Genomic DNA, 16,590 nt, shown 5'->3' with positions numbered 1-16,590 from the left:
AAATAAATAAATAAATAATTTTAAAAAAAGAGAAAAAGGAGAGGAAAAAAATAAAAAGAATAAAAAAAAAGAAAAAGAAAGAGGGGAATCAAGCGGCCCCAGGAGGCATTCCCTTTCCTTGAAGAGGGGACAATTTTCTTCTGCTCCACAAAGAAGGATTCAGGTCAGACACCAGCCAAGAATTCCTCAAGATGCCTGGCACGGTGGGTGTAGGCATTCAGTAAATATTTGTGAAATTTATGAATGAAAAATACCTGACTTGATATATAAGATTGGCAGATTCCACCAAGGCCACATGTTAGCCGCAGGAGAGATCTGAAGCCCAGGGTTTATATCACTCATTCCCCCACCCATTCCTTTACTTCCCCTGCCTGAAAACTTGAAATAATGAGAACACGACGATTTGGGCCCAAACTCATGTTATATTGTAGAGGTGGAAAAGAGCCATATATATTAGGGAGGGAAACTGAGGCAGACCACAGGAGGAGGGATCCGGAGGGAGACAACGGGGCCCAGGACTCCTTCTGGAGGCTCAGAGATGCCAGGATTCCAGAGGATCTCGCAGCATAAAAGAGACCTGACTACATTAGCTATTAGCAGCCAGAACAGGGGATGGTCAGGCAGTTGCTGGGAATGCACTTATATCCTGAGAGTCGGCGTCCTGGGGCAGGCCAGGCGTGGGCAGGAGGGCCCCGGCGTCATCCCCACGGAGAGAGATCCAAGGGGCTGAGGAGAGAGAAAGGGGGAGTGCATAAGATTCTCTGAGGCCTCTGGGTCTCTGACCGCCCCTCACCCCATTTCTGTGTGTGTGTGTCTCACGTGCATTCTCTCAGTCTCTGTCTTACTCTGTGAGTTTCTGTCCCCCCCTTTCCCCCTCTCCCCCCACTCTGTCCCCTCTCTCTGGGCCTCTACTTCCCCATCCTCCCATTTTCTGTCCCACCCTCTCAAATCTCTGGTCCTCCTTGGTCTGTGTCCCCCTCTCTGTAGGGTCTCTGTCCCTTTCTCTGAGCTCTCCCTCTTCCTGCCCCACACCTGGCATCCCATTCCTCATCCTCCTCCACAGCAGCACTCCTCCTGCAGCCACTACCATGAGCAGCAAGAAGCCGATGAAGATTCCAGCCACACGCACTGAGGACTTGGCCGGTGATTCTGCAGCCAGAGAATGCCATGAGATGTTGAGTAGACCCTTCCACCCCATCCAGTTAAGACAGGGAAAAGGGGGTGTCCTGGTCCCTCCCAACCTTGAAGATCCCAGCACCAAGCATCTGGGGTGGGCATGGGCAGGAGAAAGGCCAGTCAGGCGATGCTCTGAGTCTGGGCAGAATATGCCCAGGTTGGATGTAAGAACCAGCCATAGCAAGAGAGGTCTCAGTCACACTGGTAATGGACCTGTGGCAGCAGGGCAGGTGGTGCTTCAACTTGGGAAGGAGGGGCAGGCACAGAGCAGTAGAAGGTCAGTCTCATGGAGGACTGGCAGTAGCAAGGCAGCAGATGGTCAGTCTTGGTGAGGATTGGCAGTAGCAGACAATGAATGGTCAGACTCCATGATGACCAGCAGCAGCAGCAAGGTGGAAGATGGTCAGAATTAGGGAGGACAAGCCATCAGGCTTTGGAAGAATTGGCAGTCGCGAGCAGGGAACAGGGCAATTAGACTCAAAGAGGACAGCAGCAGCAGCAGGGAGGAAGGTCAGACTCAGGAAGGACTGCCGCAGCGGTGGGACAGAGGCAATCAGAAATAGGGAGGATCATCACTCAGTGGGACCTCACCCAGCTCCACAGTGAGGGGCTGTGCCAGCCCTGCATGCTGCACAAGGCAGCGATAGTGGTGCTCGTCGCCACTTTTGACTATTAGTGATGACCAGGCGTGGAAGGAGCCGTCGCCGTTGGGGCCAGAGTCACCCTCTCCGGAGCCAGCTGCGAGACCATTCCGTAGGAATCGAAATTGCAGCTCCGGGGGGTAGAAGGAGAAGGCACTGCAGGTGAGCTTGGAAAAGCCAGGGCTGCTGGGTTGGGCCTTCAGGCGCATGGAGGGTGGCTCTGTAGAACACAAGCAGACAGGCCTAAGCCCCAAGCCCATGACCCCTAGGGGCAGGCCCAGTGCAGGGCTGGATAGGGACAGAAAGAGGCCTCCATTCCTTGTGCTCTGCACTGTGCTGAGCCTGCAGAATATAACAGTAAAGGGGGTAGGACCTTCCCAGGGTGACACGGATCCAACCTATCCATCCTGAGGGTATCCTCCTCAAGACTTCACCTCTCATTCATTTCTTCCTGAAATAGACACAAACAGAACATCTATCATGTGCCAAACACTGTTCTAGGCACTGGGGACACAGCAACGAACAAAACAGACAAAAGTTGCTGTCCTCGTGGAGCTTGTGTTCTAATGAGGGGAGACAGACAAATATTTGTGTGCAAATAGATGAAGGAGAAACAGACTATGAAAGTGTTGTGATGAAGGGACATGGGACATACCCTACAAACATTAAAAAAGATAGAGGATATTACAAAAAATTTCATGCCAACACATTTGAAAATTTAAATGAACTGGAAACATTTCTGAGAAATACAACCTTCCAAAACTGACATGAGAAGAGATAAAAAACTTGAGTAGTCCTATAACTATTTAAAAATGAAAAAAGAAAAAAAAAATAACTAAAGAGGAAATAATTCTACTTTTATACAAACTCTTTCAGGGAGTAGAAAAGAGGAGACACTTTCCCAACATCTTTTATGAGGCCAGCATAATCTTGATAACACAACTTCACAAGGACACTACAAGAAAGAGAATTTAGGGCCAATGTTTGTAATGAAAATAGAGTTAAAATCTTTTAACATAGTATTAGCAGATAGAATCCAGTAATTTATATAAAGGATAATTGTCACGATCAAGTGAGGTTTATCACAGGAATTCAAGGTTGGTTTAATATTGAAAAATCAGTCAATATAATTCACCACATTAACAGAATAAAGGGAAAGAAGCAAATGGTCATTTGATAAAATTTAACACCATTCATGAAAAAACAAACACCTCTTAGCAAACTAGGAGCTGAAGAGAAATTCCTTAATTTGATAATGGGCAACAAAAACCTATAATCATACTTAATGGTAAAATTTTAAATGTTTTCCCCATGAATTTGAGAATACAAGATGTTCATTATTACCATGTCTATTCAACATTGTACTAGGAATCCCAGCCAGTGCAATAAGATAAGAAAAATAAATAAAAGGTATTAAGAGTAGAAAAGAAAATAAATAAAACATGTCAAAGATGACATCATCCAAAAGAATTTATAACAATTTATTAAAAATAAGTGAATTCAACAAAGTTTCTGGATTTGAGGTGAACACATAAAAATCAATAGTATTTTTATAAACTAGCTACAAACAATTGGAAAATAAAATTGTAAACAAATACCATTTATAGAAGCATCAAAAAATGTCTAATACTCAGAATAAATCTAAGCAAAGAGATATAAAACCTCTACCCTGAAAACTACAAAATATTACTGAGAGAAATTAAAGGACACCTAAACAAGGAAAGGGAGGTACTGTGTTCATGGATTAGAAGGCTTAATATTGTTAAGATGTCAATTCTCAGCTGGGCACCATGGTGCATGCCTGTCATCCCAGATACTTGGGAGGATCACTTGAGGCAAGGAGTTCAACATCACCTTGGACAACATAGTGAGACCTCCGTCTCTAAAAAAGTAAAAATAAAAAAATAAAATGCATATAGAAATGCAAATGACCTAGAATGACTAAGGTGAGAAAGGTGGAAAAGTTAACTGCTAGATATCATAACTTTCTATAAAGCTACATTAACTAAGAGTGAGTCATTGGCACAAGGTCAGTCCAATAAGTCAGAAGAACAGAAGAGAGAGTTTAGGCGGAGCACAGTGACTCACACCTGTAATCCTTGCACTCTGGGAGGACTGCTTGAGGTCAGGAGCTAGAGACCAGCCTTAGCAAGAGCAAGACCCGTCTCTACCAAAAACAGAAATAACTAGCCAGGTGTGGTGGCACCTGCCTGTAGTCCCAGCTACTTGGAAGGCTGAGGCAGGAGGATCACTTGAGTCCAGGAGTTTGAGGTTGCAGTGAGCTATGATGATGCCACTGCACTACTCTACCTGGGAGGGAACAGAGCAAGACTCTTGTCTCAAAAAAAAAAAAAAAAAAAAAAAAAGCTAAAAGAGAGAGTCTAGAAGCAGATCCACACCTAATCCATGAAAAAGCCTCCACTGCAATTCAGTGAGGGAGAAGGGATGATGGTCTTGCAACAAATGATGTTGGCTCAACTGAACACATGAACTTGGACTCTTTACCTCACCATGACACACAATTAACTCAAGAGGGATGATACAGTTAAAAGTGAAGGCTCTTCATCGATTAAGCTTCTAGAAGACACAGGCAAATACCTTCATAACTTTGAGAGAGGAAATATTTCTTAAAGAGAACACACCAAAAAAATCTACAGAATAAAAGCTACAAATCTGTAAGTTCAAATGTATAAACTTTATGAAATCTGTGAAGTTTATAAATTGAAATTGACGAACTGAAAAATTGAACTTCACCATTAAGAGAGAGAAAAGACAAATCCACAGACTGGGAGAAGTTATTTGCAACACAAACATCTGCCAAAGAACTCTCTAGAATGTGTTAAGAACTTAGATAAAGAAGACCTGAAACTACAAACTATAAAACTCCAAGAAGAAAACACAGAGGAAAGTCTTCATAATATTGGTCTTGGCAGTGATTTCCTGGATATGACACCAAAGACATAGGCAACAAAGCAAAAATAGACAAGTGGGACAACATCAAACAGAAAAGCTCCTGCACAGGAAGGGAAGCAGCCAACACAGTAAAAGGGCAGCCAAACAAATGGGAGAAAATGTTTGCAAACCATAGATCTGATAAGAGGTTAATATCCAAAAAATGTAAGGAACTCCTACAACTCAATAACAAAAAAATAAAAACAAAAACAAAAAAATCCAGTTAAAAATGGGTAAAAGAGATTGAAGTGGCTGACTGAGCTGTCGCCACCGAGGGTGGGTCTGGGCAATCTGGGATGTTGGTTGCGTGTGCTCAGCAGAAAACAAGCAGTGCTTTCTTGCTAAGTGGGAAGCAGGCAGCTTCCCCGTCTCGGAGTTGCCTCTCTGGCAAGTTGGCAAAAGTTGCTGCGCGGTCAGGTCAGCTGGAGCGGGCTGGGCTTATGGTTGTCAGCAGTTCTGTGTTGTGCTTTATGTCCGCTACTGGTTTCCAGGAAATACATATGGTCCCCTGTGTTGTGCTCACAGCCACCATCCTTTTGCCTCCGAGGTATTTATTTACAATACAGATTAAATCCAAACACAGAAAATCTGGCTGGCCTTTGGTTCCGTTTAAAAAAAAAAAAAAAAAAAACCACAACCATTTAAAAAAAAATTAAGTTCTGAGTAGTGGTTTCTAAATCTAAATTTCTTGTTTTTTTTTTTTTTTGTCACATCTACAGTAAGGCCTGAAGAAATCTAAATTTCTAATGGCAATAAATGTCCCCCCACTTCGAGTCTTAGGGATTCTTAATCCACATTCTCTGGATGGGATATAGGGGATTCAGAAGGCTTTAACTTTATGTGCAAAGTTTTATGGGCATGTGTATTTTCTGGGAGAAGTTCCTCAGCTTTCATCATATTCTCAAATGGAGTTAAGACTCAAGATTAAAACCAAATACAAATTGAATAAATATAGGCAAAGGACTTGAAGAGACATTTCCCCCAAGGAAGACATGCAGGCGGCCAACAGGTGTATGAAAAGATGTTCCATGTCACTAATCATCAGGGAAATGCAAATCGAAACCATGAGATGTCACCTCACACCTGTCGGGCTGGTCATTAGAAAAAACAAACAAAAAAAAAACAAAAATAGAAAGTAACAAGTGTTGGCCGGGATGTGGAAAATTTGGAACCCCTGTGCTGGTAGGAATGTAAAATGGTACATATGCTATGAAAACAAAGTATGGAGGTTCCTCAAAAAATTAAAAATAGCACTATCGTATGATCTAGCAATCCCATTTCTGGGTGTATATCCAAAAGAGTTGAAATCAGGATCGAGAAAAGATATTTGCAGCCCTGCGTTCACGGGAGCGCTATATCCAAGAGCCAAGAGGTAGAAACAACCTAAATATCCACTGACAGATAAATGACTAAAGAAAACCTGGTCTGTACATACAATGGAATACCATTCAGCCTTAAAAAAGAAGGAAATCTGTTATTTGCTACGACATAGACGAATCTTGAGGACATTATGCTAAGTGAAATAAGCCAATCACAGGAAGACAAACACCGCATGGTCCCGCTGACGTGAGGTTTCTCCAGTAGTGGAACTCAGAGGAGCAGAAAGTAGAACGGTGGTTGCCAGGGCCCAAGGGAGGGGAAATGGGGGGTCGCCGTGCCACGGGTGTGAAGTTTCAGTCACACGAGACCAAAGAGCCTAGTGCCCCGCCAGACACAGTGTGTGTGTAGTTAATACTGTAGCGCACACTTAAATTTGTGAATAGCGGAGATTTCGTGGTGTGTGTGTGTGTGTGTGTGTGTGTATGTGTGTTTACCACCACAACAAATAGAACTTGAACAAAGAAAAAGATAAAAATTCCTGTTTCCAAATGGGCAAAAGCCTTTCGGCCGGAATCGGCATCTTCCAGTGCTTTGACAAAGTGACAAACACAGAGGGAAAGAGGAAGGCACCCCGTGTATGTTCTCTGGGCCTTTTAGAGAACGTGGAGTTGTTCCTTCGGCCACGTACATGTGAATCTACCAGAAAGGTGACATTGTAGCATCAGGGAAATGGGCACTGTTCTAAAAGGCATGGCCCACAAATGTTACCACGGCAACACTGGGGCGTCTGCAGTATTCTACAGTATCTTTAGTAGACACAGCACTATCTACTAAAGCCACTCATGGGTATTTGCTAAACATAAATGAAAATATAGATCCATCAGAGGACATGTACAAGAACGGCCATAGCAACTTTACTCATAATAGCCCCAAACTGAAAAGAAACCAAATGTCCACTGATAACAGAATACTACACAGCCACAAAAACAAATGAATACTGATAGCCGTGCACAACGACATAGATGACTCTCACGGACACAATGGTGACTGAAAGAAGCCAGAAACAAAAGAAGTTTGCAAACAGGTGACACTATGGTGCTGGAAATCAGGATAGCTGGTATCCCTGGGGATGTAGTGACTAGGAAGGGACATAGGATGTCTTCTGGGGTACCGTTAATGTTCTATATCTTTATCCGCATACATGGGTAGAGGTTAAGAATTGATCAAGGAGGTAAGTTACATCTCAATAAAAAAGAAAACAATTCTCATGTTGATTGGTGACAAAAAAAACCCAATTAAAGATGCCATAATGAATAAATGAACAGAAGAGCAGCATGAGGGACAAGTATGGAATGGGGTAGGGACACAGTACCAGGGTGTTCAGCTGTGGCCCTACTGAAGAGCTGACGTCCCAGGTGACAGCTGAAGCATGGCAAGGATCCAGTCGTGCCAGGGCCCTAAGGAGGCCATCCCGGGCAGAGGGAACAGCGAGTGTGAAGGCCTGAGGCGGGAAGAACTTGCTGAAGAGGAGGGAAAGGAGTGGCCACCCTAGCTGGGGCCTTCTCACATCACAGCGGGGGACAGTGGCCGGATCATGGAGGCCGCAGAGTAGAGTCTGGATTTTATTCTAGAACCAGTGGGAAGCCACTGGAGGGTTTTAAGCAGTGGCGTGATGGGAGCTGATTCATGTTTTGGCACATTGCTCTTACTGCTAGGTAGAGGATGGTCTGCACTGAGGCGTGAGCCGAGGGGCCCGGGCGCAGCATTTGAGGATGCCCCCTCCACCGCCGACGTCACGAAGGCAGTGCAGGAACCCCGAGGGGCAGGTAAGAAGCCTTAGGGGCCAGAGAACTCTCCCTGGCTGTGACATCAATGGAAGGAACAGGAAGCAAAAGCAAAGGTGAAAAGATGAAGAGGGTAAGAGCTGGTGTGAGCGGGAGGAACTGCAGGCGGCCCCTCTACTGACTGGCGCAGGAGGAGCAAGGGAGGCTGAGGACACGGACTGAGGACAAGGACAGGCTCCCGCACGGGCGCCGGGGGCTGTGTGCAGGGAGGGCCCGGACAGCTCTGGGCACACAAAGACCCCTCTGGAGTTGATCCCGCTGAGGGACAGGTGCAGGGGAGAGACTGGAGGCTGGGAGGATGAGGGATGAGCTGAGCACGGCTGAGCTGGGCTGAGGGGGTGAGAGGAGGGGATGGACCTGGATTGGCCAGTAGTAGAGGGGCCAGGGGGACATTCGGGGGACCACAGGAAAGCAGAAATGTTGTGGAAATATTCCAGAAATGGCAAAGAGCCTGGGGAGGGGAAGGGCAGGCTGGAGGATTCAGGGCAGGAGGCACAGTGATCATGTATAACTCAGGCTGGAAAAGTAGGTCATGGCCAGATCAGGGAAGATCCTCGAGGATCCCCAGCTGGGAGGCTGGGACTCTGCCCTTAGGGCCACGGAGGACTGCGAGTCAGGGAGGGGCCCAGGCAGCTCTGGGGGGACAAAGGCTCCTCTGGATATATACTCTATGCACTTATATTTTTTAAAAATGGAAGAATGAGGCCGGGCATGGTGGCTCACGCCTGTAATCCTAGCACTCTGGGAGGCTGAGGCGGGAGGATCACTTGAGCACAGGAGTTCGAGACCAGCCTGAGCAAGAGCGAGACCCCCGTCTCTACTAAAAATAGAAAGAAATTATCTGGACAACTAAAATATATACAAAAAATTAGTCAGGCATGGTGGCGCATGCCTGTAGTCCCAGCTACTCGGGAGGCTGAGGCAGGAGGATCGCTTGAGCCCAGGAGTTTGAGGTTGCTGTGAGCTAGGCTGACGCCACAGCACTCTAGCCAGGGCAACAGAGTGAGAATCTGTCTCAAAAAAAAAAAAGAAAGAAAGAAAGAAAGAAAAAAATAAAATTCAGAAAAGGGGGGAGAGGGGAGAAAAGAAAAAAAGAAAAAAGAAAAAAAAGAAAAGAGAAAGAATGAAAAGACAAGACAAGAACTGGAGGAAATATTTGCAGAACACTGTCCAATGAAGGATCGGTGTCCAAATTAGACAAAGAACTCTTAAAACTCAACAATCAATAACAGACACTGAAGAGACAGATGGATCATTGACATGTGTGGACCTCCGCTGCGTCCCGATTCACACTTTAAAAAACATTTGCAATCAGGGAAATATGAACTCCTGATGACATTACTGAGCTGCAGTTAATTACTTGCAGGTGTGATAATGGTTTAGCTCTTAAGTTTTTTTAAAAGTGCCCTCACCTGGTAGCTTTACGTACTGAAGTATTTATAAATGAAATACTCCGAGATTTACCAAGCTCCGAGATTTATCCGGGGGGGTGGGGGGTGCGGAGGTGGGCGAGGAAGGAAGTGAAATGAGAACGACCGTGAGTTGACAATTATTAGGACTCAGCTCTGGGCGTCTGTGGGGGACTTGTTATACCAGTCTCTCTACTTAGTTGTGCTTTGAAATTTTCCACAATTAAAATAAAGGAAAAAAGAAAAGAAAAGCTACCTCGTTTGAGTCCCAACTTCTCCTGTGCAGCACTCAGACTGAGCATTTGTGCAACTCTCCAGCTGACACCTGTCTTTTCCAGCGGCCTGGGAGCTGCGAGAGGGTGGCCCGAGTCCCAGCCCTCTTTGCCCAGGGCCAGGGCGGCGCTTGGCACCCACCGAGGATGCCCTTGGCCAAACTCTGTTGAATGAGTGGGGGTCTGGGGGTCTCCGGGGAGGAAACAGCGGGACTCCACCTACAGAGCTGAGAGAAGGCCTCTCGGAGGAGGTGACACCCAGTCCGGGCCTTGAAGGATAAGGAGGGTTGGAAGATGTGGGGAGAGGTGGAAGGGTGTCACAGGCTGGGGGACCATGTAAGCAAAGGTTCAGAGGGGAGGACGTTGCTTGTGCAGTGTGGCTGCAGTGTAGACTCTCCGGGGCGGGGAGAGACAGGCGCAGGGGGAGGGGTGTGTGAGGACATCAAGGCTGGGAAGCCGGGACTGGCTGGGGAGCTGCAGGGGGGCTTTGAGCAGGGAAGGGGCAGGAAGCATTGCGTGTAGAGACCCCCAGGAATGCATGGGGGACAGCTGCAGGGGAGGTTGGGGTGACGCCCTGGGAGGGGACCTGAGTGGGCCAGGTAGTGGGGACGAGACGGTGGCACAAGCCAGAGATGCGGGAGGTGGCTCACCCTTCCACTCCAGGTTGCCGCGTCCCCTCTCCAGGTGCCCCAGCAGGCGCTGGGGGCAGGAGTAGAGGAGGAAGGTCAGCTCCTTGCTGGCCGCCTCGGCCTGCTGCCTCCACTGCTTACTGATGGCCTGGGCCTCAGGCCAGTCCCCATTCCAGGTGCCATTCTTGAGGTCAAACGTCATGAAGTCCTCGCCATTCAGGGCGAACTTGGCGGTGGGCACCGATGCGTTGTCAGGGCCCAGTTCACAGCCCAGCAGGCCCTGCAGGGTGTGGGAACCTGGGCGCCCACGCACAGGTGAGGGGGGGCCCCCCAGCAAGGACCCCGCCCCTCCTCCCTCAGACCCGGGAGACCAAGTCTCACCGTTTTCCCTCAAGACCTTGAAAGCTTCCAGAAAGAGTTTCTCCTTGATTCTCAGGTCTGTGGTCTCTTTCTCCCAGTACCAGGACACCTGGTTTTCCCAGACCCAAGCTCCGCATGGCTCAGCCTGGGCCCGCAGGTTGTTGTAGCTCAGGTACTGCTGAGGGCCCAGCCAGCCGGACACCCAGAAGGCGGGCGTCCCCGGGGAAGGCAGAGACACTGCCGTCAGGTGGTACAGGAGGGAGAGGTGGCTCTCTGTAGACAGAGACACAGTGGAGGGAGCACTTGGGTGGGGGGTGGAGGCACTTAGATTGGAGCAGGACAGACACCCCGGGAGAGAGAAGACAGCCTGGGGATGCCGGGAGCAACTACCCAGAGAGAAGGGGACAGAGACCCAGAGGGAAGGGGACAGAGACGCAGAGAGAGGGGGACAGAGACCCAGGGAGAGGGGGACAGAGACCCACGGGGGGACAGAGACACAGGTGGGGGACAGAGACCCAGAGAGGTGGGGACAGAGACCCAGAGAGAGGGGGACAGAGACTCAGAGAGAGACAGGGGGACAAAGACCCAGAGAGAGAGGGGGACAGAGACCCAGAGAGAGAGGGGGACAGAGACCCAGAGAGAGAGGGGACAGAGACCCAGAGAGAGAGAAAGAGACAGAGACCCCGGGGGGGGGGACAGAGACCCAGAGAGAGGGGACAGAGACCCAGAGAGGGAGAAACAGAGACCCAGGGAGAGGGGGACAGACACCCAGGGAGAGGGGGACAGACACCCAGAGAAAGGGGGAGAGAGGCCCAGAGAGGGGGGGACAGAGACCCAGAGAGGGGGGACAGAGACCCAGAGAAAGGGGGGAACAGAGACCTGAGGTGGGGACAGAGACCCAGAGAGAGAGGGACACAGACCCAGAGAAGGGGACACAGACCCAGAGTGGGGGGACACAGACCCAGAGAGAGGGGGACAGAGACTCAGAGAGAGAGGGGGTACAGAGACGGGGGGGGGACAGAGACCCAGAGAAAAAGAAGGAGACAAAGACCCAGAGAGAGGAGGGGACAGAGACCCGGTGGGGGGGACAGAGACCCAGGGAGAGGGGGACAGAGACCCAGGGAGAGGGGGACAGAGACCCAGGGAGAGAGGAGGACAGAGACCCAGAGAGAGGGGGACAGAGACCCAGGAAGAGAGAGGGACAGAGACCCAGAGACAGGGTGACAGGTGGTTCCTACACGCAGGAGGAGAATATGGTAAAGAAAGTGAAATGGGCCGAGGAGGAAGTTCCGGGTTTCCGGGCAAACTCTGATTTCGTTCCTTTGCCTCTTGGCCACCGCCGGGACCCCCGTCCGCTCTGCGGCGGCCCAGGCCCAGGCCCAGCCCTCACCTGCGCGCAGAGTCCCAGGAAGGAGGAAGAGCAGGAGACCGAGCGCCCAGGGCTGAGGCCGGGGGACTCCCATGCTGAGAGGGCGACCTGGGGCGGGAGGGGGCGCGTGACTCCTCCGACCCCCGCCCCGCCCCCTCTTTCCGGGGCACCCGCGGGGCACGGCCGGGACCAGGACGCCAGGAGGTGTGGGGGCTCGATCAAGGATGACAACAATGCCTTCCTCCTCAATGAACTTTCACCCCTTAATTTGATCCCTGTTGGTTAATTAATTACAGAACCTGGATAGAACGAGATTCCTTTCTCAGAGCTCGGCCCTGCCTCTTCCTCCTCCCCTAGACCCAGGGGTCCAGGCCCCCAGCCCCCAGCCCCTCCTCTCTCAGACCCCAGAGCCACCCCCACCCCCACCCCACACAGCCTGGGCCCCAGATCTGCTCACGCAGCCTCTTCCCGTCCCTGCAGCCCGGGCCGGCTCCTGGCTCCCGTGACTGGGGACCCCAGTTCCTCTCTCACATCCTGTCCAAGGCTCCCTGACTCCAGGAACATTCAACCCCACCCCCCAGCTGCAGGGCACACCCCAGGCCCTAGGCCCAGCCTCTCTGTTTGTCTCTTAAAACCTTTGTCTTTTTTTTTTGTCATTTTCTCTGTGGCTCCCTGTTTTTTATTTTTGAGGGTGTCAGCCACCCAGCGAATGCATGACAAAGCTAGGAATGGAACTCAGCACTCTGAGAATCCCAAATTTGGAGGTCTCGGTGGGGTGGATCCTCTTCTCCTCTTATCGGAACCCCCATGGCCTTCACATCCTCTTGTCATACCCCTCCCTCAAGTGTCCCCTTAAAAGGCTCCTGCAGGTGTCCTTTAATATCCATTTGCTATGACTTCAGTGACCACAGGGTCTGGATGCACTGCTGGCATGCTCAGAGACCCCTCCAGGTACCCACCATGGCCCACCCTCCTTTGAGACCAATTCCATTCATTTGTTTTGTTTAGTTATTTAGTTATTTATTTTTGAGACGGAGTCTTAATCTATTGCCCAGGCTAGAGTGCCGTGGCATCAGCCTAGCTCACAGCAACCTCAAACTCCTGGGTTCAAGCGATCCTCCTCCCTCAGCCTCTCGAGTAGCTGGGACTACAGGCATGTGCCACCATGCCTGGCTAATTTTTTCTATATATATTTTTAGTTGTCCAGATAATTTCTTTCTATTTTTAGTAGAGACGGAGTCTCGCTCTTGCTCAGGCTGGTCTGGAACTCCTGAGCTCAAGCGATCCTCCCTCCTCGGCCTCCCAGAGTGTTAGGATTACAGGCGTGAGCCACCGCGCCGGCCAACGCGAGGCCGAGGAGTGGAGGACGTTTTAAAGAGACAGAAAATATTTTTCCGTTTTTAGAAGGCCATTCCCTCTGTTACACTGGGAACTTGCTAACAAGCCTCTCCCATGGGCCCTCGTTCCCTCATCCCCAATATCCCCATTGTAAGGGACCTGAGACCCCACTAAAAAGGGCCCTGAGGTCCTGCTATATGGTTGTGGATGTCCCTTCAGGCACCTTGGGTCCTGCTCTAATGGCCCCAAAGCCCTGCTAAAACACCTCTAGGATCCCCCTCCATTGCCTGGGACCCTAAATAGGCCTGAGATCCTGCCACCACGCTGCCAGGACCTTCATGCACTGCCTGGGGGCTCCTACTCGGCCATCCTTGAGGTCCTGGCTCACCCATCTCTGGATAGCTCCTCCAGATGCCCCTGATCCTGCTATAATGTCCCACCAGCTGTCACTTCAACATGTGGGTTCTGTCAAACAGTCCTTTGTTTCTGATAAAATGTCCCCAGGACCCTGCAATATTCTGCCCTTGAGTGCTCAGAAAGTCCCTTGATTCTGCTAAAATGGGTCCAGTCTTCCCTCATGTGGCCTTGAGGGTCACAAAAATAGCTTTAGGGTATTCTCAACCCCCCTGGGCCCTGCCAGGCCCCATTGGAATGCCCCTTAGCCCCGCCTTGAATTCTTTAGGCTCCTGCTAAAAAATACCACGGGACATACCTGCTATACTGTGTCCCCTAGAACCACCGCAGTGTCCTACGGGGTGCTGTGAAAATTACCCCAGGTTTTCCTTATAAGTCCTGGGATCCTACTTCAGCACAGCCATCCACCAGGGTGGCGTTGTTTTATTTAATAGTTTCCTGTTGCTGCTGCAACTAATTACCACAAACTAAGTGACTTAAAATAAAACAAATTTACTAGCATGCACTTCTCAAGGTCAGGAGTCTAAAGTGGGTCTGCAGGGCTGTGTTCCTTCTGGGGATTCCAGGGTAGGATCGTTTCCTGGCCTTTTCCAGCTTCTAGGGGCCGCCGCAGTCCTGGGCTTCCTCGATCTTCCAAGCCAGCAGCGCCACATCTTTCCCCTCGCACAAAGGACCTGTGTGATGATGTTTGGAGCCACCTGGGTAACCCAGGATCACCTCCCCAGCTCAAGATCCTTAACCGAATCACATCTGCAAGTCCCTTTTACCATGAGAGGTAACAGTCACCGGTGTTTGGGAATCAGGGTGAGGATGTCTTTGGGGGCCATGATTCAGCCCCCCATGCTCATCCAGGGTGCCTTCCCTGGCCCCACTCTGATCTCTTCTCCTTCCTGTTGTAATGGCCTCAGGGTGTAGCCAGGAGTCCTCTCAGTGTCTGTCCTCACCTTCCCCATCCTGGCCTCCTTGCCACAAAAGCAAAAGGTCTCAAGGCCCCTTAATGCCCCTGTGGGAGTCCCTTCCAGACACCTTGGAGTCCTGCCATGTCTTCAGAGCGCAGCTATAGCACTGCCATCATATCCTCAGGGTCTTGCTCTAATGGTCTCTGACTATACCCTCTCTCCTGTCCCCAGGGCTCTATTAGAACACCCTTAGACTGTCACTTGGGGTCCTCGAGGATCCTGCTATAATGTCCTCCAGGACTCACTCCAATGCATGAGAAAGCCCATGGCAGTACCAGCTACACACCCTGTGGGGCTGCCTAGTCCAAAACGAAAATGTGGGTCCCTTTGTTCCATTTTCAGGACAGTTCGAGCAGAGCATTGCACCAAGCGCTGGTCCCTTCCGATCCACTCCACAGACTGCAAGGGGAACTCGCCCTTCAAGCGGCCCTGGGCCCTGGCATCTGTGTGCTACAAAATGCCCCAGGCAGCTCTGAGCTGCGCTCACTGAGCCACATTAACATCCACTCCTTCCCTCTGCACCTACACGGTAGGGCCCCTACTGACTCCGGAGACAAGCGAAACTTCAAATCCTGACTCTTCCAGGTCTGCCTCTTGGATCCTTGGTTTCCTTTTCACTTCTGTGCCAGCCACACAGAAAGCCTTGGTTTCTTTATCTGTAAAATGGGGATAATAATTGTGCCTATTTTGTTAGAGAGGCTTCAGCGGAACAAAGGCCTGGCACAGGGCACACAGCGGGGCATCTGTAGTGGCACCTGTTCCACTTAATGTTCCCCCCCAGTCAAACTGGGTCCCCAGGGGTCCCACTGGATCATACGGTCTCAGAGTCCAGGCCCTGGATGTGTCTTGCTCACTCGTTCACCTATTCCCAGGGAATGACACAATAAATATTTGTAGAATGAATTAAGACAATAATTAGTGACCCTGGGCTGGCTTGATATGCCCCTAAAGCTCTCCTAGAATGTCCTTGGTGTCCTGCTAGATGTTCTGGCAGAATCTATACTTACCCCTGAATCATCCGTGCGTCTCTGTCATGATATATTAGTAGAGTTGGGACCTACTATTAGATTATTAAGTATGAAATGTCTGATTTCCTTAAGTGCTAAGTTTGACAGGTGACATCTCTCTCTGACATTTCACTTTTTTTTTTTTTTTTTTTTTTGAGACAGAGTCTCACTCTGTTGCCTGGGCTAGAGTGAGTGCCGTGGCGTCAGCCTAGCTCACAGCAACCTCAAACTCCTGGGCTCAAGCGATCCTCCTGCCTCAGCCTCCCGAGTAGCTGGGACTACAGGCATGCGCCACCATGCCCGGCTAATTTTTTGTGTATATATATTTTAGTTGTCCATATAATTTCTATTTTTAGTAGAGACGGGGTCTTGCTCTTGCTCAGGCTGGTCTCGAACTCCTGACCTCGAGCGATCCACCCGCCTCAGCCTCCCAGAGTGCTAGGATTACAGGCGTGAGCCACCGCGCCCGGCCTCTGACATTTCACTTTGACACTTCTTGTCTTATTTTTATTGTGAAGGTACATCCTCATTCTTTCAAACACACGGTTTGGCTAGTGATTGTCTTTCAAAAAAACTTTTAGAGCAATTTTTGTGAAACCATGGATAAGTCAAAACTCAGAGTTATTTTCAAATACGAGTTCTATCATGGACCCAATGTTGGGCAAACAGCTCGAAATATCAGCGAAGTGTTTGGGAAGGATGTGGCTAACGAACGCACAGTACGTCGATAGTTTGAGAAGTTCCCTTCTGGTGATATTAATCTTGAAAATGAGCCACATGGATGACCTGAGACCAAGGTTGATCATGATGAGCTGAAAGCTGTAGTGGAAGCAAATCCATCTCAACCTACACGAGAATTAGCAGCAAGGTTTGACATTACTATTCCAACAATATTAGACC

The 16,590-nt window shown here is 49.5% G+C and overlaps 1 protein-coding gene across 2 annotated transcripts; it reads right to left on the bottom strand.

Moving 5' to 3' along the window:
• Positions 1–390: 390 nt before the first annotated feature.
• Positions 391–12,494, bottom strand: FCGRT (Fc gamma receptor and transporter). 2 transcript variants are annotated; one of them, XM_069457525.1, is made up of 7 exons: positions 12,430–12,494; positions 11,994–12,080; positions 10,625–10,876; positions 10,265–10,540; positions 1,768–2,037; positions 1,033–1,149; positions 391–726 (listed from the first exon to the last, which is right to left on the bottom strand). In XM_069457525.1, the coding sequence occupies exons 2-7, from the start codon at positions 12,064–12,066 to the stop codon at positions 617–619; spliced, it is 1,098 nt and encodes a 365-aa protein (XP_069313626.1). In that variant the 5' UTR covers positions 12,067–12,080; positions 12,430–12,494; the 3' UTR covers positions 391–616. The 2 variants fall into 2 exon arrangements, with proteins under 2 accessions (XP_069313626.1, XP_069313627.1); XM_069457526.1 differs by lacking the exons at positions 10,265–10,540; positions 12,430–12,494 and having other exon boundaries at positions 11,994–12,223.
• Positions 12,495–16,590: the final 4,096 nt, after the last annotated feature.

The sequence above is a fragment of the Eulemur rufifrons genome, chromosome 24 (assembly GCF_041146395.1).
Source record: "Eulemur rufifrons isolate Redbay chromosome 24, OSU_ERuf_1, whole genome shotgun sequence".
In the NCBI taxonomy this organism is placed as follows: Eukaryota; Metazoa; Chordata; class Mammalia; order Primates; family Lemuridae; genus Eulemur; species Eulemur rufifrons.
Note: the sequence above shows the minus strand (reverse complement) of the source record. Positions and strands in the feature narration are given on the sequence as shown.